This window comes from Nomascus leucogenys, chromosome 11 (assembly GCF_006542625.1).
Source record: "Nomascus leucogenys isolate Asia chromosome 11, Asia_NLE_v1, whole genome shotgun sequence".
Lineage (NCBI taxonomy): Eukaryota > Metazoa > Chordata > Mammalia > Primates > Hylobatidae > Nomascus > Nomascus leucogenys.
The window spans coordinates 65,299,032-65,324,422 of record NC_044391.1 but is presented as its reverse complement, the minus strand read 5'-3'; the positions used below and the strand labels follow the sequence as shown (position 1 = coordinate 65,324,422).

Here is a 25,391-nt window from a genome sequence, read left to right as displayed (position 1 = left end):
CCATTGTCACCTACATACCATATCACTGGTGGCAGATAAATTGCATGTTTGGAAATACTGTTCTATATGATTGTAAATTCAGATTTTCATAAATTTAATTTTATTAAAATAAAGCACAATTTAAATAGATGATAAACTAACAGAGGGCAGAAATTACATCTGTGTTGTTTATCCTTGTTTCCCCAGCACTTAGTTCTTGGCACATAAAGTGCATTCAATAAATAATGAATATATGAATTAATGCATGAAACTTATACAGATGGTCCCTGACCTAAAATAGTTTAACTTCAGAGTTTTTTTAATTTATGATAGGTTGCTCGGAGTATTAAATACAATTTCAACTTATGATTTTTTGACTTACAATAGGTTTATTGGAAGGTAACCCCATCAAAAGTGTAGGAACAGCCATATTTACCTATTCATCCTCTATAATCCTATCACAAAGTAATAATTAAATAATAAGATAATGCCCAAAGTTTATATGAAAATACATTATGGGCAGGCACATGCTTGTATTCCCAGTCTTCAAAACACTAATTAATATAACACATAGCATTTCTATTAAACTTTATGGAGTATATTTATAAATCAAGGAAATTTACCATAATGTAATTAAGAAGAAATGGATATGAGGCAGTTTAGGAGTGGGCCTGGTAAAGGACTGACAAGAGAGAAATGAAGTGAGAAGTAACAATTGAAATATATATCTATACCATAGAAACTGAGATAACCTGGCTATTATGTCAGGGTAGGAAGAAAGGACTAATTCGAAGCCTTAATATAATGGGAAAGTTGCTTCAGTGGAGAAAGCTCAGTTCCATCAAGAGTTACTTCTCGTCTGGGAAGTGAGGAGCGCCTCTGCCCGGCCGCCCCGTCTGGGAAGTGAGGAGCGCCTCTGCCCGACCACCTGCCGTCTGGGAAGTGAGGAGCGCCTCTGCCCGGCCACCCATCGTCTGGGAGGTGAGGAGCGCCTCTGCCCGGCCACCCACCGTCTGGGAAGTGAGGAGCGCCTCTGCCCGGCCACCCACCGTCTGGGAAGTGAGGAGCGCCTCTGCCCAGCCGCCCCATCTGGGAAGTGAGGAGCGCCTCTGCCCGGCCACCCATCGTCTGGGAAGTGAGGAGCGCCTCTGCCGGCCACCTATGTCTGGGAAGAAGTGAGGAGCGTCTCTGCCTGGCCGCCCCATCTGGGAAGTGAGGAGCGCCTCTGCCCAGCCGCCCCATCTGGGAAGTGAGGAACGCCTCTGCCCGGCCACCCATCGTCTGGGAAGTGAGGAGCGCCTCTGCCCGGCCACCTATCGTCTGGGAAGAAGTGAGGAGCGTCTCTGCCTGGCCGCCCCATCTGGGAAGTGAGGAGCGCTCTGCCCGGCCGCCCGTGTCTGGGAAGAAGTGAGGAGTGCCTCTGCCCGGCCGCTCCGTCTGGGAGGTCTACCACGGAGGCCAGAAGCAATGTGGGGGCTGGACGTGGTGGCTCACGCCTGTGGTCCCGGCACTCTGGGGGGCGAGGCGGGTTGATCACTTCGGGCTAGGAGTTCGAGACCAGTCTGGCCAACGTGGCGAAACATGAAAAATACAACAGACAAACCAACCAACCAACTCAGTGACAACAAAACAGGTCTACCCTGGAGTCATACTCTAATTTTTTCTATTTTCCTCCCTTTCTGATCCTTTATCCCACTTTCTTTTTCTTCCTCTTCCTTCTCCCTCTTCTTTGTCAAATAGAGGATTGAGTTATTATCACTGATCCATATAAAGTCCCTCTCTCATTTATTTTAACTCCCACCCCCCATTTCTACTCCCCGACTTCCCATGTGTAACCTTCCTAATATGTTTGATACGCATCTTTTTGTTTGTATGTATTTTTAGAAAATGTTTATTGTTTTTGTGTGCAAAAAAAATTAATAAAAAAAAAAAAAGAAGTGACCTGGAACACACACACACACACACACACACACACACAAAAAAAAGAGTTACTTCTAAATTACCAGCCTTAGTGACCAAATTCTTCTAAAACGAGTGTCTCTAACCATCCCCCGTATGGCTTTCTTCCAAGAAAACTCACTTCTAAAGCTTAAACTCCAACCTGTTTTCTTTTGTCCATGCACTTAAGAAATGACATAATCAATTCTCTACATCATTTGGGTTAGAAGAAAAGACCATGTAAAGCTGAAATGAGCAAAGCATTCTGAACCTATTTATAATCAGAGGTTCATCAGTTAGGGAGGCCCCTGAAGTACAAATAGACTATTTCACAAAACTTATAAGGCCTCAGTAAATGGATACAACCCACATCAGTTATGTGTCAGAAGTCAATGGTTAGCTGATTTGGTCAGTCGCAATTATTTTGACAGTAAGGATGACTGCGAATAGTAACTGATTCTAAAGAAGAGGCACCACAGAGGCAGAATCATTCATATTTCAGAAATAATGCTGAAATATTACAGCAATATAAAATATTTTTTGCCTATTACCTAATAATCTAAGAGGATGCTTTGCATACTATTTTGCTAAAGGGACACTTGACCTGTCAAGAAATAAATGAGTGATAGCTCATTTCTCTGTTTTTTTTTTACTTATGTATACATTTATTCATTAATTTATCTCTTTCAACATTGAACTTCTGAAAAGAGGACATTTTATAAGAAAATGAAAGAAATACATGCTTCCAGGAATTTGGAGGGGGATGAGACTGAAATAGGAAGGAAGTAGATTCTGTCAACTTAAGTAGTCTGTCTGGAGGGGAAAGGTCTCTAAAAAGCATCTTGCCTTACCTTCAACTTGAAGGATGTCATTGTGCCTGGTCACAGAAGCAGGGAATATGATTCAGGTGTCAGAAGCATATCAGAAAGAACCATCCTGCCTTGGCAGGTTGGAACCTTTGGCTATGGCGTACGGCTATCAAGATGGGAGTAGGAGACGTGGATATTTTTGGCAGCCACAATGGTTCAGCACCATTGGATCATATAGCAGAGTCTAAGTTAAGCCAAAAGATCCTGAAAACTAGGAGCTAATGAGAAGGAGACACTTTGTAAAGCAACTTCAGGGATTACTTTTCCTCCTGTGAGCAAAGGAAGGTACTTGGATGGTGTTGGATGTTCTCACGATTCAGTAGACCAAACAAGAAGAATCAAGGGCTTTCAATATTTGGGAATAGTAATAAGCCTCTGGAGGAAATATCTGAGACTCAAGAGCCATAGCTCTCTTTGTATATAGATCCAGCATGATCTACATCTATAAAGGAGCACACACCTGAATGTCAGGCACTGTGAACTTTTAGGTGACTTTGGTTAAATCCCATAATTTCCTTCTGCCTCCATTTTTTTTTTCACATGTTCAATATACTATCTACATGGCAGGAATTTTTTGAGGGTTGAACGAAGTAGTATGTGTGAAACACAGTAGAAAGTGACATAATATGTATACTTAAACGTGTGAAGCATGTTTATGCATGAATGCTATTGTCATCTATATTGGAGTGTCAACTAAGGTTGATTTCTTTCTCATGCCATAAGTCCATCCCAGGTAAGTAAGGAATGTGTCCCAGGTTGTCTCCTACAGGAACTCAGGTAGGTCTTTAGAGCCTCTGGAAATGGCTAGTTATTGTGATAGGGAAAGGACATATGTGAATCACACACTGCATCTTAAAGGCTCTGCATAGAGGTGACACTTACCACTCCTTAACTGGCTTAAGTGACACTTCACCTATCACGTGGCCATACCTAACTTGAAGGGCCTGGAGAATCATAATCCTAGCTTGTGTCTAGAAGAGCTAAAATATTTGGTGAGCAGCACTAATGACCATCACATATGGATTCTTTCCATTTTCTACAGTGGAATGCCTTTTGCATCAAAGAAGCCTTCTAGATGTTTCTCCTGTTACTAAGAACACTACATTCTTTCTGTATAGCTGTTAACAAACAAGTGGACTGTCTTAATTTTATCTTTTCCCAGTTTCAAGGATTTGCTGGCATTAAAAATTTTAGTAGCCTTGTAGCAGAATATTCTACTTTCTTTAAAAGAAAATAAATAATTTTATAAAATCCCTCTTTTTTTTGCCAGACATTGATGAATGCTCTGATGGTTTTGTTCAATGTGACAGTCGTGCTAATTGCATTAATCTGCCTGGATGGTACCACTGTGAGTGCAGAGATGGCTACCATGACAATGGGATGTTTTCACCAAGTGGAGAATCGTGTGAAGGTCAGTACAAAGAGAAGACCTAGAATTTAAGAACTTCTCTTGAACTTGAGGAATATATCATAAGCTATAAATAGAAGATATTGAGCCAATGTTATTAGTGTTTTTACTATATGTTTATACAACAGTGATTGGAAATGTGTTAAAATCTAACGTTTTCTTGCTAATTATGGTAATTAATGTTATTTTTATATAATTAAAGTTTGTGACACTAACCCAGTTTTCTGTGGACTCTTGCAACTGTTAAATGGTGTTTTTAGAATGAAAAAACATGTAGTATTACATAATTTTTTTAAAACAAAGGCTTGCAAGCATCTGATCCAAAAACAGGTAGCAAAAATACATGAGAAAAGCAAGATAGAGGGAAAATGGGAATAGAGGAAATGCAATGATGATGTGGACAAGGATGATATACACTAATGCATGCTACTCAGGGCTATTCCTAACATAACACTTGCCTGGCAAAGTAAGAGATGTTTAGTGATTGTTGAATGTTGGATATGTAAGATATGGTCCCTGCTTCCATTAAGTTTTCAATCTAAGAGGAGTAGAAAATTCAATCAGATTATATTCAATTAGTTATCATTAATTTTGAATTATTTTCAACGGATTGACAAATCTGCTCCTCTGTAGCCTCTACTGAAGGGGCATGATTTTTAGAAACCAGGCAGACAGAGCATGAATAATTGTCAGGGAAACTACCCACACTGAAAGAATTTGCCATCAGAAGTCTTGGCATAGGAATGAAAAACAATACACAACTTGAGAACTCATTATTTTCTCCATTTGCATTTACACCTTCATAGAGCCTGAGAGGACAATGGGGTTAAGATGACACAGTCAATGAAAGCTTTTGACAATCTAACCTAAAGATACTTGACACCTAAATGATAAGATGTTTTTTATCCTTGTGCCTCAAAGGATTTTCACAAAGAGACAAGTGAAACAGACTTGGGTGATGGATGCCAAGGTTTCTAGCCTGTTTTGCCAGCAGCAGACAACCTCTGGAGCTTGAGCAGAGTATTCATCAGGATTTCCACCTAGGAATGGGAATGCTGTTGCCTTATGGGGGGCTAAAACCTGGCATTTGCATGTTACCACTTAAATATGGTCTGAGGGCTTTGTCTTGCACTGGTGAATGTTCCAGAGTGAACATTTCCAGCCCTGGAGAGAATGCCAGGAACCACAGATTATAGTTTCAAGACAGATCAGACATTGGAACTTTGTTCTTCCCTGATAAGCTACTTTGTATTTTATAGAATTTGAGATCATCTTTTAAAAAAATGATGCACATAAAGAATGAATATAAGCTGATTATAAATAATGCAAATCATACAGAAGCCTGTATATGGATTAAAGCTGAATATGCATCTTCATTTCACCTCCCCCCTTTCCCCATCTTTTCCACTCATCCTCTAGGGGTTACCTATGTTTAATTTGGGTTAGTATCCTTGCACACTTTTTTCTGTGCATCTGGATGTGAGTAGAAAAATACACATACCTCTGTTGACTGTCTTACATTAAGTTTGTAACTAAACTCACTGTCTTTCAAATTTATGATCACAAATCTCTAGTGGGTTGTATTAGTTATCTATTGATGCCTAACAAATTACTCTCAAAACTTAGCAGCTAAAAACAGCAAACATTGTCTCACACTTGCTGTGGGTCAGGGATTTGTGCACAGCTTAGCTGGGTGGCTCTGGTTCAGGGCCTTCTTGACATTGCAGTCAAGTTCTTGGCCAGGACTGTGGTCTTCTTACATTGAAGGCTTGTCTGTGGTGGTAATGGGGGGAATGGGAATCTATTTCCAACATCATTCATGTGACTATCGGCAGATCTCATTTCCTTAATACATGGGCCACCCCTCAAGGCGTGGGAGCTTGCTTCCCCTAAAGCAAGCAATCCAAGAGCAGATGCCCAATATGGGAGCCATAGTCTTTTTATAACCTCATGTCACATGTGACATTCCATCACTTCTCACACTTTATATTTGTTAGCATCAAGTCAATAAGTCCATCCCACCTTCAAGGGAAGGGGATTGCACCAGGGCTTGAATACTAAGTAGTGAGGATGACTGGGGCCATCTCAGAAGCTACCTACTGCAAGGGCCATCAGCACTGTCCAGCATTCCTACTTCATTTCTTTAGTTATGTTCCCTTCCAACTTTCCAATTAACAGCCATTTCACAACTTCTTAAGTCTCCTCAGACTTTGGATACTGCTTCTTTTCTCTTTATTCTCTGTCATGGCGTGCCTACTTAACTGAGACACAGAAGTAGTCAAAAGAGATCTGCCTCACTTTCCACCACGACCCATACTCGCTTATTTATTTATTTCTATATATCTGCTCATTTATTTCTATATACCTGCTGCTTTTTCTCCCTCCTCTTTTATTGGAGGAAGTGGCCCCGTTCCTATCAAAAATCAAACTCATTATTGTATCTTGCATCTCATCCTCTGTCAACTATTTAAGGATTCTGCCCATATAATATTAATTTTCTCTTCCATATAGTTAAGTCTTTTTCTACTGCATCATTCCTATCAGTATTCAAAGAGTCAGGAGTAGCAGCCATCTTTGAAAACAAAACAAAAACAAACAAAAAGTAACTTCCCTTGACATCACCTGACTCTACAGACGTATCTCCCAATTGTCTGTCCCCTTTAGAACAAAATTCCTTGAAAAAATTTTCAATACTTGTTATCTCTGCCTTCTTCCTTCCAGTGACACTTTAGTCTCACTGCTCCAGCCAATGCTTTTCTTTCAAGATTACTAATAATTTCCACTTTGCCAAATTAACTGATCAATTACTATCTCCTTGATCAACCACTCAGGCATTTGACTCCGTTGATCATTCCTTTCTCTCGAAACATAATTTTCCTCACTTGGCTTCAGGTACCCCATTCTCTCCTGGTTTTTCTCCTTTCTCCTACAGGCCTTTTCTTTCACTCTCTCAAATGCCCCAGGGATCAGGCCTTGTCGGTCTTTTCTATCCATTCTCAATCCCTAAGTCAACCAGTTTCATGGCTTAAAATGCCATCTATATATCCCTAATTCAGACCTCTGCCCTGGCTGCAGATTCTACATCTAGTGGCCTACTGGGTAGCTCAACTTGGACTTCTAATAGACAACTCAGACTTAACATGGCTAAAACAGAGCTTTTCATTTACTCTCTAAGTCCTACAGGTCCCTTCACATAGTTGCCCAGAGCTACATCTTAGAGTCATTGTTTCCTTCCTTCCTTTCCTCATATCTCACATTCCATACATTAACACATCTCAAGTTTCAACTTTCAAAGTATATTCCCAGTCTGACCATCCCTCACCACCTCTGTTGTTAACATCTTAATCTAAGCCATTACTACCTTTTGCCTGAACCACTATAGCAGCCTCCAAACTGGTCTTCCTACTTCCACACCCAATTCCCCTAGAGTCTTTTTTAAATAACATTCAGAGTGATTCTTCTAAAACTGAAGTTAGATCATGTTACTCCTCTGTGCACACTCCTGGAGCCTCTCCACCTCTCTCAAAGCAATATGCAAACCCTGACCATGGTGGACAAGAGCTCACATGATATGCATCCTTTGCCTTCTTACCATTTCTAAAATATACGAAACAGATTTCTTTGCATGTACTGTCACTTTAGGTGGAATGCCCTTCCCCTAGATCTTTGCATGGTTCTTCTTTCATTTAATTCAAATTTCTTCTCAAATGGTTTCTCCTGGACTGCTAATTTAAAATAGTCTCCCACCTCTGACACTCTATTCACTTACCCTGCTTCACTTTTTTTGATAGAAATTATAAAGTCACCTGAAATTATAGTAGGTATTTATGTGTTTACTTGCTTACTATCTGCTTTAGAATGTAAGCTTCAAAGGTCATAGTTTGTGTTTGCTTGTCAGCTATCATATCTCCGATGCCTAGAACAGTGTCTGGCACACAGTAGATGATACATTTATTTGTCCAATGAAAAGATTGAGATAAATAATAGATAGTTAATCTCTTCATTAGAAACGCATTAGGCACATAACCTATGTTGGAATGTAGATATTAGTATGACATATAGTGGATATATATATGTAGTTAAAAGTAGATACATAATGATCAGGATAAAACATAATTAATGCATTCACGAGTGTTCAGCCCAGAAAGTAACAACGGTAATTAAATTAAACATCAAAATGACACATTACAAATTGGAAGACAGCAAAGTAGAGGATTCATCTTCATAGAAAAGGCCTTTCAAGAAAACCCACAAACATCAGAGCAGTGAAAAGCCTTATTAAAAAAAAAAAACAAAAAAAAAACCACTCTTCTGGAAAGATGATTCTACCATTGTCTACCAATAAAATTTATAAAGATTATCAGAAAAACCTACTACTCTGTCAGAGGACAGCATGCTCTGAAGGATTCTTTTTTTTTGAGTTGGAGTCTCGCTCTGTCACCAAGGCTGGAGTGCAGTCGCGCGATCTCGGCTCACTGCAAGCTCCGCCTCCCGGGTTCACACCATTCTCCTGCCTCAGCCTCCCGAGTAGCTAGGACTACAGGCACCCGCCACCATACCCAGCTAATTTTTTGTATTTTTAGTAGAGACGGGGCTTCACCGTGTTAGCCAGGTAGAGACGGGGTTTCACTGTTGTTAGCCAGGATGGTCTCAATCTCCTGACCTCATGATCCGTCCGCCTCGGCCTCCCAAAGTGCTGGGATTACAGGCGTGAGCCAGCATGCCCGGCATGAAGGAATTTTTTAAAAGAACACATCTAAGTTATATTTTTTAAAAAAGATAAAAAGAATACTTCTAAACAACTCTCCATTTACTGCAATTTCCATGATGTGTAGAATTGTAATATTAGTATTTAGAAGGATTCCATTTTAAGAGTATGATTATATCAGAGAAGGTGCTATTTTTCTGTTGCTGGGGGGAAGAAAGTAGACAAAGCCACAATGGTAGCTTCACGATTACTCTGAAGTGTAAGACTCATACTTGAAGGCATGGATAAATAACTTCACTGTGTCACTACTTTTTAGGTTACAGTTGTGTGATCTACAACATACATGTTTATAAGCTGCATTCATACAAAGTGTTTGCTGTTTTACTCATCCATTTATCTCAGAGATTTAGACATTTCATCCTGAAGTAACAGGCCAGAGTCCTATTTTCCTTATCCGTCCCCCATTTCCACTGTGCCTAAAATTTTGTCTTTCTCTGAGACACAGTCCAGTATCTTTTTTCACATAAATGTCTTATGCTTATGCCCACATGTCCCATTATTGCTTTAATTTCTGGACAATCTTTAAGTTTGGTGAAGTTTTTTGAACTTTTGATACCAAAAAAATGAAGTTTATATGATAGTATTTTAAATATTCTGTTCAAGCCCAACACTGTGATTGAGAAAAGCATTTGATTTTGAGAAAAAATATAAATGTCATGCTGCGAAGGAACAAAGAGAAATTATTTGCTCTTTAGCATCAAGGAAGGCTTCTCAGAGTACCTAGTATTTGCTTTAGGACTTTGCTAAGTATGATGAGATTATTGCCAAGTCCAGATAGGGAAAATGATTGCAAACAAGAAATAGCTCTAAATACTGTACTACGAAGTTTGAACCTGCGTATGAAGGGCTCTTTTTGAGAAAGGAGATGATGAAAGTAATCTGCATCAAATCCACATTTTGGCCCAATCCTATTTTCTGAGCCCCACACACACATATCCAACTACTTACTGAACAGCTCTGGTGGAAGCCCAGAGGAAGTGCAATTCAGCCAGTCCTAAACTGAACACGTCTGCCTTCATCCTTCCCCCTTCTTCTGCTCCGCAGCAAAATCTTGCTCTTCTTTCCATAAATGGCATCAACCATATTTTCCACACCAGAAATCTAAACATCGTTCTTGATCTCTCTGTCTAATCTTCAAAGCCAACAAATCACTATGTTGTGTTAATTCTCTCTGTTGTCTCTTTCTATGCGTCCCCACTGCTATAACTCGGTGTAGCATGGTACTTCAGAACACAGGCTTAGAGCGTGATTGCTTCACTTCCCATCTGGGCCTACTGGCTGTGTGGCTGTGTCACCTTGGGCAAGTTATGTAACAGTATTATGTCTCAATTTCCTAATTTATAAAGTGAGAATCAAAATTTAATTATATCTTCGAGGGTTGTTGTGAAGATTAAATAAATCATTATATGAAAAGTACTCAGAGTCTGGTACATTCCAACCACTATGAGACTCTGCTTTTATTGTATGATCATCTTTTGCCTGGACCAAGGAAACAGTCTATTAACTGGTCTTCTGGCTCCAAATTCTAATCCATTCAAATCTCTTTTCCAAAATGAACCCAAAGGGACCTGTCTAAAATGGAAATCAGATTGCGATTTTTTTTTGCATTTCTCTAAAATGACATTTTATTGGCTTTATGAAAAAGTTCAGATTTCTTAACATGACCTTTACCTGGGCCCTGAGTAGCTCTTCAGCTACATGCTGTTTACTCTGCTCTCTCACTGAACATTCCAGTCATACCAGCACTTCTGTTTCTCCAGCACATCTTGACAGCTCTAGACGTTGGGCCTTCAAGCACACTCTTGCCTCAAAAACATTCTAGACCACTCTTTACCTACTCTTTGCATGGCTAAATATTAATCATAGTATAATTGCCAAACCTAGAGAATGTATAGACAAAAAAAGATCCAGGAAGAGCTACCAGTGTGACAGGAAGCAAGTAGGGAAAATTCATCAAGGAGAGGGAGTAAGTTGTGTCAAATTCTCTGCTAGACCAAGTTACATGAGAACTGACACTGACAAATGGATTTAGCAACACTATTTCTTCAATTGCTCACTAAAGGAGTTATCAATATTTTTAAAGTTGGAATTTTTATATGCCATGATAGGTTTTTCAAAGCAGAATACACATCTTGTGTAGATATTTAATTTGGGAATCTTGTTATAACCAAACTAGTGTAAAAATGGGTTCCAAAATTCTATACCACCAGTTAGTTGGGAAAAGTTTCTGCATTGTCAGAGCCAGTGTAAATAAGCAGAAAAGGCAAGCTGAGTTCAAACTAACTCAAACTCCTTGGATAGCAAGAGGTTGTAGTTAGTCCATATGATGCATCTGCCCACACATTTTTCCAGGTATAACAAGTACGTGCCAACCATTGTTATGAGCAACTTTTTACTCTATTTCTTTATTATAGATGTGCTTTATTTAAGTATACATATTCATCTTGTGCCTGGACATCTCTTCTTTGTCCCTTGCAGCAATCCTGTGGAATCTTTCTGCCTATCAGGGGAAAAAAAGTATTATCTGATAACACAGCTTTTATTTTAAAGTGTCAAGCAAAATAAAATGATTGCAAAAATTCAGCCGTTGCCATTCATGGAATAATGTCCTTATAGTAGACCGTAAAAAGGCTGTGTAGTAAGGATGTCTGTAGAGTTTGTTGTCAAAGAGACCAAATAACTATGGTTCGTTTATGTTTTTCTGCCTTATTATAATTCTTAATTCTAGAAATATTTAATGGGAGGCAAATATCAACTCATCAGATGTACCATATCATTCCGAATAGACCAAATATAAAACTAGCTTATAAAATTAAATTTTTATTACAAAGAGAAAAATTTTCTCTAATCTGAAAAAATACACATTAACCATAGTATTTAATTAAAAAAATATATATTCTCATCCTGGCTAGCAGTTTTCTTTCTGATCATAGTCTACAATAATAAGTTATATTATCCTTAACAAATCAAGCTTAATAAAGCTCTGTAATCACTTTTTCGGCTATTGATCCAATCCATTAGTTTTGTTGAAGTGGGAACTAATAAAAATCAAGGCAAATAGAAAAAAAAATGTCCTGTGGCTTACTTTCAGGAATACATATATGGCAGAATTTAAGTATATAAGAAATTTAAAATTGCCAAGTTTTAACTAGTCCAAGTCTTCAGTTAATGTTGAAGTCCAATAATTTGGTAAAGATATTTCCTAAACTTTATTTTTAAAATCTTCAAGGAGAATCAGTATGCAGCACCCTAGTTAAAAGCTATACACTCCATCTTGTCTCTAACCCACTTCTGCCATGCTTTAATTCTTTCTTTCTTGACCTTTACTCAGAGGCAACTGATGAAATGGGAAATAACTGCTTATTGCCACTCATACCACGTCTCTGAAATGTATTTTGGCTTGTGACCTTTAAATTATGGGGGTAAATAGAAATGAATCCCATCTCCTCTTATGGACCTGATCTGTGGGTCACGATATGTTTGCTTTTCATCTGTATGAAAATGCTTTGGGCTGTGATGGTCATGAAATAGGTGAGGCCAGGTGAAGTATGGACAGTTGCCAATTGAGTCAGGCAGGGGACAAAATGATAATCTGAAATGGAAAAGTTAAAAAATAGTGGTTTCTTTGTAAGAGAGACGGTAATTGCTGATGATTATTTGCCCTTCTGTGGTTGAGAGTCAAGGTCTAAGGACCGTATGAAAATGCCTGGAGTGCAAGGGAAGATCACCTAGGCATAACAACGGAAAGAGCCTCATGGAGGGGGGCAGGTGCAGCTGCAAGAATAAGGTTTGATATTGCATAAAATGCTGCAGGGATCTCACGACATTTCATCCCCCATGAAGAAGGGATTTTTCTATAATCACCAGTTTAACACTGGGGATGAGATTCCCATTAAAGTATCATAGGCACTTTTAGAATTTCCACTGCTAAACTGTTTTTGTTTGGTAAATTGAGTCATATTCTTACTTTCAAAAATGTAAATGTTTCATAAAGCCTAATGTTATTTTACAGAGATATAAAAGTTGAAATTCTAGCCAAGGTTACCTGATTTTTTAAATCAAACATGATAATATTTTCCTGTGAAATCCCCAGATCATTAACATTGCTTTAGTCAACATTTAATCACAAATGCAAGCCAGTAAGATGAAAATTAATTTATAGTTGAATACCTTATGTCAGGAGACAACTGGCCTGATTGCAGTTGTTTGAAACTGCACATATTCTAAGCACATTGCATGCTACTTTTTCTTATCTATAGATATTGATGAGTGTGGGACTGGGAGACACAGCTGTGCCAATGATACCATTTGCTTCAATTTGGATGGCGGATATGATTGTCGATGTCCTCATGGAAAGAATTGCACAGGAGACTGCATCCATGATGGAAAAATTAAGCACAATGGTCAGATTTGGGTGTTGGAAAATGACAGGTGCTCTGTTTGCTCATGTCAGGTTGGTATAAATAAAAAACTTTGATCAATTTTATTCAGTTGTAATTTGCATATGTTTGAAGTGTGTATATGGTTTGATGAGTTTTGACAATGTGTACATCCTCTTACCTGCCATCACAATTAATATAACATAACACTTCCATTATCTCAAATGTTGGCTATGTTCTTTCCTAGTTAGTCCCACAACCCTAGATTCAGGCAAAAACTGCATCCAGTCCCTATTGATTAAATTTGTATTTTCTAAAGCCTCATATAAATGGAGTTATATAGTATATACTAGATTGTGTCTGACTTCATTCTCTCAACATTATGTTTTTGAGATTCATTCATATTGTTACCTATATCTGTAATCCATTTCTTTTTAATACTGAATAATATTTCGTTGTATGGATATACCAATGTATTTATCTATCCACATGTTGATAAAATTTTATTACTAACCATGCTAATTTTTTCCTAGTCACAATATCATGTTTGAATGACTGCATAAATAAAGTCAGAATGAACATGCTATGATCCAAGAGTGAAAAATGTTTATTTGGTCTATATTTCAGTTTTAGATAGGTATTCTATCATATGTACCTAGTTATAATAAATGCTCAAATTATTTTCGGATGAATAATATTATGTACCAAAAACTCAACTGTCATAAAAGAAATTGATAACAGTTTATACAAAAACATAGGTTTTAAATACTCCAGAAATTTAGTAATATATATGTTATTAACGATGAAATATTAAAACACATATCCTCAAACAAAACAAAATTTAGTTAGTATGCAACTTACCATACTAATATACAAATGTATACTTATATATAAATGAAGACATTTATATACACAGTGGTTATTTATGCTGGTCATTTCTGAAAAAAAAATATTTTCTGGTCATTTGAGGAGTAGTATGTGGAAAGGAAACTGAAAATCCTCCAGCTTAGATGATTTCTTTGTGTTAGCTAAAAAAAGAAATGTTAAAGAAAATTTATTATATCGGATAAGCAGTGTGAATTATTTCAGCTTCTAAGTTACCCTCTGAAATGTGTGTGTGTGTGTGTGTGTGTTATTGTATTGAGCAATGGAGGTTTTTGGTAACTGCTTTTTTTCTTTTTCATACAGAATGGATTCGTTATGTGTCGACGGATGGTCTGTGACTGTGAGAATCCCACAGTTGATCTTTTTTGCTGCCCTGAATGTGACCCAAGGCTTAGTAGTCAGTGCCTCCATCAAAATGGGGAAACTTTATACAACAGTGGTGACACCTGGGTCCAGAATTGTCAACAGTGCCGCTGCTTGGTAAATTTAGCTACACGAAGTGGAAAGAAAATTTAGGCCCAGAATCTAAATAGGGAAGCAACCTCGCCCTCCCCATCTGCCAATACCTAGCACCAGGCCACAGTGTTGACAGTTATAAAAAGTGAGCCTGGTTAGGATGATGACGTGATAGTTACACGATCACAACCCAAGAAGGAATATTCTGAGGTAGATGTAGTACAAGGTGTTGAACAGTCTTTCACTGACAGTAAGGTATGTCTCTGTCAGGAGTGTCTCCATAGCTCAAAAGAAGAAAAGACTCTCCTAGTTTCTCCATTCCTATCCAGTTTAGCTAACTTAAAGACAATTATTGATAGAACAGTGGCATTCATAAAAAAAATACTCTTTTTTCCAAGTAGAACTTTTGTTAACCCATTTCTATCAATTATGTTTAGACTTAAAAAACAAAACAACTCCCCCTCCCCCGCCCCTGGCAAACTTCTAAAGATTGTTCTTTTCAACGCTTCTGGTGGGCACCTTGTTTCGCACATAATATGGATATGCAATAAATATATCTTAGAATTGAATTTCTCTATATATTTATAAAACTTTTACTAGAAACAATAAGTAAGAAGAAAGTAATGACTTGATAAAGTCTTTTTTCAGTTGAACGATTTTCTTGTTTCTTTCTAGTGGTGTAAATAAAAAGGAAAATTGGTCTATGTGTCTTTATAGTGGAAACTTCCACAGAAGATGCTACTTTTAAAGTTATGGCCAGTTTCTTTCTATTTGTGTGAGGTTATTTTTAAGGCAAAGCTTTTTTGTTCTTTCCTTTTTATACTTTCAACCCAAAAATCAATGGAAAGAGCAAGGTCAGTTTCTGTGCCTGAAGACTGCTTTCATCTCCCAAACCATGAGATTCAGAATTATGAAGAAAATAGGAAACAGGTGGGAACTACATTTTTAAAAAGATCCAATTCACACAATTTTCCTGTGTGGAATTAAAAAGGAATGAAATCAATTCCTAAGGTTTGTTTCTTTTTTTTTTCATAGTCTCTACACTGAAAAATATATAAATGAACAAAGAAAAACCATCATATTCCCTTCATATTTTAGTTTATTTTCTTGTAAATGGACAAAACATTCTTTATGCATAAAGGAATGAATAATAGGTTAGAAAAAAATAGCAAAAGAATGAAAAAGGTATCACATGGACAAAAACGTTAAAGAGAAACCTCTCTCCTTTGTCATGGGAAAGATAGGGGCATGCACATTTTATTGTTTTAAGATAAGTGATTTTTGCTTTTGTTTTATTGGTGTTATTTAAATCCTGAAGATTATTTCAAAATCAAGCTGCAATACAGAACTCATCATTCTGATAGGGCTTTTGTATTAATAGATTCCCTGAAAGATTCATGGGCTTTGTAGATCTAAGTTTAAATATCAATCAAATAATTGAGTATTCAGTAAACACTGCTCATCTGCTTCTTCCTGGCCTCCCTCCATTTCCTCCTCCCTCTCCCTCTGCCCTTGCACATCTGTTTTCCTTGTAGCAAGGGGAAGTTGATTGTTGGCCCCTGCCTTGCCCAGATGTGGAGTGTGAATTCAGCATTCTCCCAGAGAATGAGTGCTGCCCGCGCTGTGTCACAGACCCTTGCCAGGCTGACACCATCCGCAATGACATCACCAAGACTTGCCTGGACGAGATGAATGTGGTTCGCTTCACCGGGTCCTCTTGGATCAAACATGGCACTGAGTGTACTCTCTGCCAGTGCAAGGTAAACCCCATTAAATTTAAATAGTGAGCACATTGCCAGCTGCACCCAGGGCTCATAGATAATAATATGCTCGACGTGGACAATAGGAAGGGTTTTTTTTTTTTTTCTGTTTATTTTTCAAACATAGGTGGGCGGAATGCCACTCAGCTCTATTAGTTCCAAGGCTGTCATGGGCATCCCTCTGATGTATATTCAAGGATAGTGCATGGACTAAAACCAGAATGATCCGTTATTTATATCACCAGCATAGAAACAAGCTACTTAAATTGTCTTAGGTATCTAACTGTACACATCTTTTAAAAAAGCTGAAACAACAAACCTCGTGTTTCTTCGTTCATGATAGGAGACAATATTGTTTTATTGATTTTTAGCTGGTTCTTTTACAAGGTCCGTAAGATACATAAGCGAAGTAGATTTATTACATTTTCCAAAGTGGAAATCAATATGGCAAAGATGGGCATATTTCTTGGTTTGTTGTGGTCAGTTACATTGAGTTGAAAAATTTAAGATCTGTTTTTTACAGTTGGGGAGAAACCATTACAAAGCTCTTTCTCCTTATTCTCATTGGAAAATAGAGCTCTGTGCCTTTTGCTTCAATGAGAGCACAAATACAATGAATGTAGGCGGAGCATATAGAGTTTGTAGATTAGTGACAATGTTGGAAGCATTCTAATTTGATTATTATTTCTACAAAAATTTAATTTTGTGGCCGTTATGCTTTATAGTCATAATTTTGTAATCAACACTAAAACTAAATAAATAACCTGAAGGCTTAACAGTAACAACTAAATAGCAGACGTGTCAGATTTTTCTCAGCATAAAATAGCCAGATATCTGTAACTGCTCTGATTTTTTTAAGTGAGCATTTCCATTTTGTAATTTTTTTCCTACAGAGCAATTTAATTCAGATTCACTTACTACAAATTCTTACCAGAGCAGGTTGAAGTAACAGGACAAAGAAATATAAAATGCTTTAAGCTTTGTGATGCCATTTTTATCTATTTCAAGCTCAAATTTCTAGTTCTTTCAATCAATGCAATTTGTCAATCAAGCAGAGCTTTTTGAGTGAACATTTACTGCTGTTTTATGAAATGCATTAGCAAATTTAAAAGTTACTATTACTAAAAGTTGCTAATAATGTATATGCAATGTTCCTTTAATATATATTTAATATGTGTATACTTAATAGTGCGTATCTTGAAACTTAGCACTAATGACTAACAGGGAAATACTTTCTGACATTTAATTACCAAATAGAGTTGAGTCCTCTTACACCCTTAATCTTTCTGTGAGATTATTCTTCTGAGCAATAGTGACAAAAATATATATTGAGTGATGGACAAAAATGAAATATAGCACAGATGGATATTTCCAGTAAGAAAAATGCATACAGTAATAGTCAGGAAAACAACTCAGACTGTTTTCTGGGGTAAAGAATTTGAATGAGGCCGGGCACTGTGGCTCATGCCTGTAATCCCAGCAGTTTGGGAAGCCAAGGTGGGCGGATCACAAGGTCAGGAGATGGAGACCATCCTGGCTAACACAGTGAAACCCCGTCTCTACTAAAAAATACAAAAAATTTGCCAGGCATGGTGGTGGGCGCCTGTAGTCCCAGCTACTCAGGAGGCTGAGGCAGGAGAATGGCGTGAACCCGGAAGGTGGAGCTTGCAGTGAGCCAAGATTGTGCCACTGCACTCCAGCCTGGGCGACAGAGCGAGACTCCATCTCAAAAAAAAAAAAAGAATTTGAATGAGTTTGTCATTCACTACCTTATAAACAACTACTATAATCTCTCAGCTCTTGATAGGAATATATTCCAGAAAGTGTATTTTGATATTAAAGTCATTTCTTTCTGTCAGATAAGTACTGATTCATAGAAGTTACTATTAGATACTATTTTCTTTATCTCTTGTTATTAAATATGAGTCATAAAAATATGCTCAGTTTTGTCAAATTTATCTCAAATACTCATTTTTATTACATTTATTTTGTGTTATTTTGAAAATAAAGTTTATGCAAAACAAGCTTCAGGTCTTGCATTAGAGGTGAGCATTCTTCACAATTTAGTGCTTTGAAAGCACTATTTTATTTATTATGTCTCCATTCTACTCTCCTCTGAGTTATTTGTTTCTAATTGATAAATACACACTGTGTGGGGCATTATGCTGGTACCAGGTGTATAATGATAAACAAAACCAGACACAGTCACCCCTGGAAATTATTCTCTGTCAGCTTATTATCTGGCACTCTGTTGTTCAATATGCTAGTCAGTAGCCACATGTGGCTATTTAAATTTTAATTAATTGAAATTAAATAATATGAAAATTTTAATTTCTTAGTTACACTAGCCACATTTCAACTGCACAATAGCCACGTGTGGCTACTGGCTGTCATATTAGGTAGCACACTGTGTTAGGCCATTCTTGCATTGCTATAAAGAAATACTTGAGACTGGGTAATTTACAAAGAAAAGGGGTTTAATTGGCTTACAGTTAGTTCTGCAGGCTGTATAGGAAACAGTACCAGGGTCTGCTTTGGGGAAGGCACTTCACGTGGCAGGAGTGGGAACAAGAGAGACAGAGAGAGAGAGAGAGAAAGAGAAAGTAGTTGGTGGGTAGGTACCACACATTTGTAAATGTTGCCTTTATCTATCAAAAACTGCAAACTTCAAGTTGTGCCAGTGGACCTCTGTTCTAACATTAGAATAGATAACTCGATCTATGGAAAAAATACCTATAAATGAGCAATATTAAAATAAAGCTTTTAATATATGATCAGGACTTTGCAAATCAATGGAGGAAGAAAACATTATTTCACAAATAATGGAATGACTAGATAACAATTTGAGGGAAATAACACACAGTTATAAAAATTATGTTACGTATCAAAACAAATTCCACCTGGAAAAAGTGTTAAATATTAAAATAAATTAAAATAAAGAAAATATTATTAAATATTTATCAAAACTCCAGCAGGGAGATACTTTTTAAAATTTTTCAGTGATAAAATATATCTCAAAGAAAAGATTAGTGCTTTTATAGATACATAAAATTAGCAAAAAAAAAAAACAGTCACAAGTACATACTAGAAAAATAGCTTCAGCAGATTTGATTTCTTTGTTAGATTAAAAACATAAACATTAATAAGAAAAGCCCTTACTGCTGGGTGCAGTGGCTCATACCTATAATCCCAACTGCTCAGAAGGCCCACTTGAGCCTAGGTGTTGAAGGCTGCAGTCAGCCATGGTCATGCCACTGCACTCCACCTTGGGTGACAAAGTAAGACCTTGCCTCTAAAACTTTTTAAAAAAACAATTATTTCCCCCATAAATAAATCTGCAAAGGATAAATAAACAACTCACTAAAAAAGTACACCTACTAAAATAAAAGAGGAAATCATTGAGCCTTTAAATAATTGAACCTTAATTGTAAACTAAAATTATAAATATTTTCACATAATATAGTAAAAAAGTTTCTCATAATAATTTCTAATGCTGACAGAAATATACTGGAATTATTATTTTTGTGCACTGTTAATATCATTAAAAAATACACAATGCAACACATACTATCCACACCCCCCATACACACACACAAATATGTTGTTCTCTTTAATCCCAGGTCTGAGAATCTAACCAAAAGAAATAATCTAAAATATAAAACAAGCTATATACATGCCAATATCCATCTCAACATTGTCATACAGAATTAAGGAAGAAACTAAAATATCCAACAATAGAACAGTTAAATAAGTCATAGTAACTTTGTATACAATGCAATTATATGATGTGTTATACTTATATAATATATTCTGATCCATATTAGAAGATTATATATTATTATTCAGCTGTTGAAGTAATCACAATGCTTATAATAAAAATTAAGATAAAAATATTATGCACGTTGTGCACATGTACCCTGAAACTTAAAGTATAATAAAAAAAAAGGACTGGTCATGATAATAATGAAAACAAACAAAAATATTATATATAATTACATATTCACTTTAACTACAAAAAGCTTGAAAATAAAGGAAATGGACTCTATTAAAACATTGAAATATTGATATTAATAGGATTAAAAATATAAGTGTAGCTGAAAATTAAAAGTTGACTGTCTTCTAATCTTGATTTTCAAAGGTTAGCATGAAGAGTGGCAAGGACTTCTTTAACAATAAATATAGCCAAAAATAGCAGGGTCTTAAGGACACTTATTTTACTGTGTCACTATATAAAAATAATTACTTTTTTATAATGAGTTTTGATGGTAGGTGCTTATTATTCCTAGTAGTCAGACTGAACTTCAGTGAGTCACTTTTATTTTCATTTTTATCAAGGTAATATTTATTATACTGAAATTCACAGTTAAGTATATAGTTTGATGAGTTTGATAAATCAAAATATAGAATATACCCAACACTCCAGAGGGTGCCTTTGGATCCCCTTTCAGGTAACACCTACTTTCAGTAGACAACCTTAATTTTATTTCTTTGTAATAAATTCATTTTGCCTGTTATAAAATTTGATATAAATTGAATTACACAGCTTGTACTCATTTATATCTTCTGTTGAATTGACCATTTTGTTGTTATGTAATGTCCCTCCTTATCTCTAGGAGGGCTTCTTGACTTGAAATTAATTTTGTCTGATATTTATTTAGCCACATAGTATATTGTTTTGTTCATCTACTTCCAATCTATCAACAGTTTTATATTTAAAGTGCATTTTTAATAGATAACGTATTGTTCTTATTTTTCACCTAGTGTGAAAATCTTTTATTAAAGTGTTGTGTTTATTTACATTTAATGTAATTTGTGACACTGATGGATTTAGGACTACCATTTTGTCATTTGTTTTCTATTTGTCTCATCTATATTTTATACACCTGTTTATCCATTCCTGCCTTCTTTTTCTTTAATAACATTTTTATTTTATTTAAATTGTTCTGTTGGATTTTAAACTATAACTTTTCATATTATTATTTTATTTGTTGTCCTAGGGACTATAATATATATCATTAACTTATTATATAATAATTATAGTATTATACTACTCATATAAAATATAAGAACTTTGCAACATTATAATTTTATCCCCACAGCTTTTGTGCTAAAACAGTAATATATTTTACAACTCTGTTCACTATAAATCCTACAGTTCCATGTTATTATTTTTGCTTTAATAAGTTTTATGTCTTTTGAAGAAATTAAGAAGAGAAAAATGGTTTATTTTATATTTATTCACATATAGTAATCGCTCCTTTTTCCACAAGGGATATATGTTCCAAGACTCCAAGTGGATGCCTGAAACCACAATAGTACTGAGTCTTATTACACACTATATATACTATGTTTTTCTATACATACCTACAATAAAATTTAATTTATAAATTAGGCACAGTAAGAGATTGACAATAATAACTAATAATAAAATATGATAATTATAATATACTGTAATAAAAATTATGTGAATATGATCTGTCTCTCTCTCTCTCTCTCTGTCAAAATGTTTTATCATACATTTTACTCACTTATCTGGGCCATGGTTGACCACAGGTAACTGAAACTGTGGAAAGCTAAACTGCAGATAAGGAAAGACTACCGTATTTACCATTTCTGGTACTCTTCATTTCTTCTTACAAATTGGAGTCTCCATCTGGTTACATTCCCTTCAGCTTGAATAACACTCCTTAGCATTTTCCTTATTGCAGGTGTGCTAGTAACAAGTTCTTTCAACTCTTATTTATCTGAAAGTGTCTTTATATTTGAAGAATATTTTCACTGGATATAGAATTCAGGATTGACAGATTTGTTTCCAGAACTTTAAAGGTGATGTTCTATTATTTTCTAGTTTCCATTGTTTCTGATACAGTGATCATTTGTTTTTTTATTCCCTTGTATGCAGTATTTCTTTTTTCCCCTACTTTTTCCTTTCATGATTCTCTATCTTTGTTTTTAGTAGTTTGACTATGAAGCACTTAGATCTAATTTTTTTTTTTTTTGGTCTTTATTTTCTTTGGTGTTTGCTGGGCTTTTTGGATATCTAAGTTGATGTCATTTCACCAAACTTGAGAAAAGTTGAGCCATTGTTTTTTCACATACTTTGTCTGCCACATTTTTTTCTCTCATAGTTTTCTGAGACTCCAATTAAACATTCGCTTAGATGGTTTAATTATCCTAAAGGTCACTAAAGTTCTATTTTTATTTCAATATTTTTGTCTTTGTTTTATGGATTGGATAATTTCTATTGCTTTGTCTTCAAATTTACTGACTTTTTCTTCTGCCATCTCTAATCTGCTATTAGGTTCATCCAGTGAATCTTTTCATTTCAGATATTGCATTTTTCAGTTCCAGAATTTCCACTTAATTTTTAATAGTTTAATTTCTCTGCCAAGTTTTACCATTTATTCATTCATTATGACTGTATCTTTTTACATTTTTGAGCATATTTATGATAGATACTTTCCAGTCTTTGCTAATTACAACATCTGTATCATCTTCGAGTCATTTTCCATTCACTACTTTTTCTCTTCATTAGGAGCCACATTTTCCTGTTTTTCTTCACGTCTATTAATTTTTATAATATATTGGATATGATGGATGGATGACATGTTTTATAGGCCATAGGTTCCATTGGCCTCTTGTGAAGACTGTTTTTGTTCTAGCAGGTTGTAAATTATTGGCCAATAACCTAGCACTTATTAGAGGTTGGCTTTACACCAGTTAGGTGGGTCTGTTTCAAATTTACCTTTAGTTTTAGCATGAATCTCTTAATCCGTAGGTATTGTTTTACACCTAATCATGGCCCTTTTAGGCCTTCAATGGAAAGCTTGAATTGTTTGGTTTTTCCTTTTATGTTTGGTTGACACATAGTGGTTGCACATATTTATGGAGGTCCAGAGTGTTGATACATATGTACAGTGTGTAATCATCAGGGTAATTAGGGTATTTTTTACCTCAAGCATTTATTACTTTGTGGTGGGAATATTCAAAATCCTTTCTTCTAGATTTCTGAACATATACAATTAATTATTATTAATTATATTTATCCTACAGTGTTATAGAACACTAGAACTTATTCCTCCTATCCAGCTGTGTAATTTTGTATACTTTAACCAACATCTTCCTATCCTCCTCTCCCCTATACTCCTCCTAGCTTCTGATAACCATAATTCTTCTTCTATAAGATGAATTTTTTAGCTCCAACATATGAGAAAGAACATGTAGTATGTATCTTTCTGCACCTGGCTTATTTCACATAATGTCCTCCAAGGCTCATTCATGTTGACAATAACAACATTTCATTCTTCTTATGTCTGGATGGTATTCCATTGTAGATATATGCCACATTTTCTTTGTTCATTTATCTGTTGGTAGACATTTAGGTTGATTACATATCTTGGTGATTGTGAAAAATACTGCACGGGGGTTCAGATATATCTTCAATAGACTGATTTTTTTTTTCCTTTCAGTAAAAACCCAGTAGTGAGTTTGCTGGATCATATGTTAGATCTATTTTAGTTTTTTGAGAAACTTTCATACTGTTTTTTATAATGGCTGTACTAATTTACAGTCCCACCAACAGTGCACAAGTGTTCCTGTTTCTCTGCATCCTCACCAGCATTTGTAATTTGTTCCTTTTTAATAAAAGCTGTTCTAACTGGAGTGAGATGATAGCTCATTTTGGTTTTGACCTGCATTTCCCTGATGATTAGTGATGTTGAGCATTTTTAATATATGTGTGGGTCATTTGTATGACTTCTTTTCAGCAATATCTATTCAAATCCTTTGCCCATTTTTTATTGGATTACTTGCAGTGTTTTGCTGTTATTTGAGTTCCTTATACATTCTGGATATGAGTCTCTTGTCAGATGAATAGTTTGCAAATATTTTCTTCCATTCTGCAAGTTGTCTCTTCATTCTGTTGATTTTTTCTTTGCTGTGCAGAAGCTTTTTAGTTTGATATAGTCTCATTTATCTATTTTTGTTTTTGTTGTCTGTGCTTTTGTGTTCTCACCTATAAAATATTTGCCTAGACCTGTGTCCTGAAGCATTTGTCTTCTGTTTTCTTCTAGTAGTTTTATAGTTGCAGGTATTAATACTACATGTAAATCTTTAATCCATTTTTAGTTGATCTTTTGTAGGTGGTGAGAGATAGAAGTCTAAGGAAAACTTAAACTGTTTATCAATCCTTTATATCTTAGAAGGACACAGATTTGACGCACTGCTTCAGTGAGCAGCATCTGAAAGCTCTTCTCATATCTTTCAACCTTCAAACTGTGGCTGTCTTGATTTTCTCTTCAGAATCTCTTCTGCAACTCAAAGATCAGCCAAGGATTTGAAAGGAGTTTGTTTACTGATTCACTTCTTCTTTTATAGATATTTCCCCCTCAATTTCCAGCCACTCTGACAACCCCCAAGCTGTCCTCTGACACCTCAGTGAGATTGTGGCTTTCTGCTTTCCTTATAGTTATCTCAAGCTGCACAGATTGGGGAGTGCCCTAAGGGGAAATACCAAGTGAAAACAACACTCACACAGTACATTTTCCCTCTTTCAAAGATTGAAACTGCTGTGGTGTCTGCCTGACACTCTCCATTGCTTTCAATTGTTATTTTTGTATTTTGTTCAGACTTTATAGTTGTTATCTATAGGAGGGTTAGTCTTATATAAGAAACTATGCTATCAGTAAAACTGGGACCCAAGTAGGATATTTTATTAGTTGTCCATGCTTCCCTAATTAAGGAGCTGCCATTGATATGGTTTGTAGAATCCTGTTATAGCAGAACATATCCATATGGAATAAGCAACATACTCCTGGAAGATTTTAGAAAACAAAGAATCCCTTCCTAAGACATACTTATGGGTGCAATACTAATGGTTTCTTCCCCATAGGGTTTTAATGCTAATTGCACATACTCAGTGATGGAAAGTTCCAGAAATTCCCTAATTAT

The 25,391-nt window shown here is 36.0% G+C and overlaps 1 protein-coding gene across 4 annotated transcripts in view; it reads left to right on the top strand.

The window, feature by feature from the left end:
• The window catches only part of NELL2 (neural EGFL like 2), a 419,741-nt gene that overhangs the window by 391,591 nt on the left and 2,759 nt on the right, over window positions 1-25,391 (top strand). For all 4 annotated transcript variants that reach the window (XM_012510714.2, XM_030822676.1, XM_012510715.2 and 1 more), the window contains 4 exons: window positions 4,057-4,197; window positions 13,222-13,415; window positions 14,530-14,706; window positions 16,218-16,442. In XM_012510714.2, coding sequence (XP_012366168.2) covers window positions 4,057-4,197; window positions 13,222-13,415; window positions 14,530-14,706; window positions 16,218-16,442 — 737 coding nt within the window. The remainder of the gene's footprint in view (window positions 1-4,056; window positions 4,198-13,221; window positions 13,416-14,529; window positions 14,707-16,217; window positions 16,443-25,391) is intronic.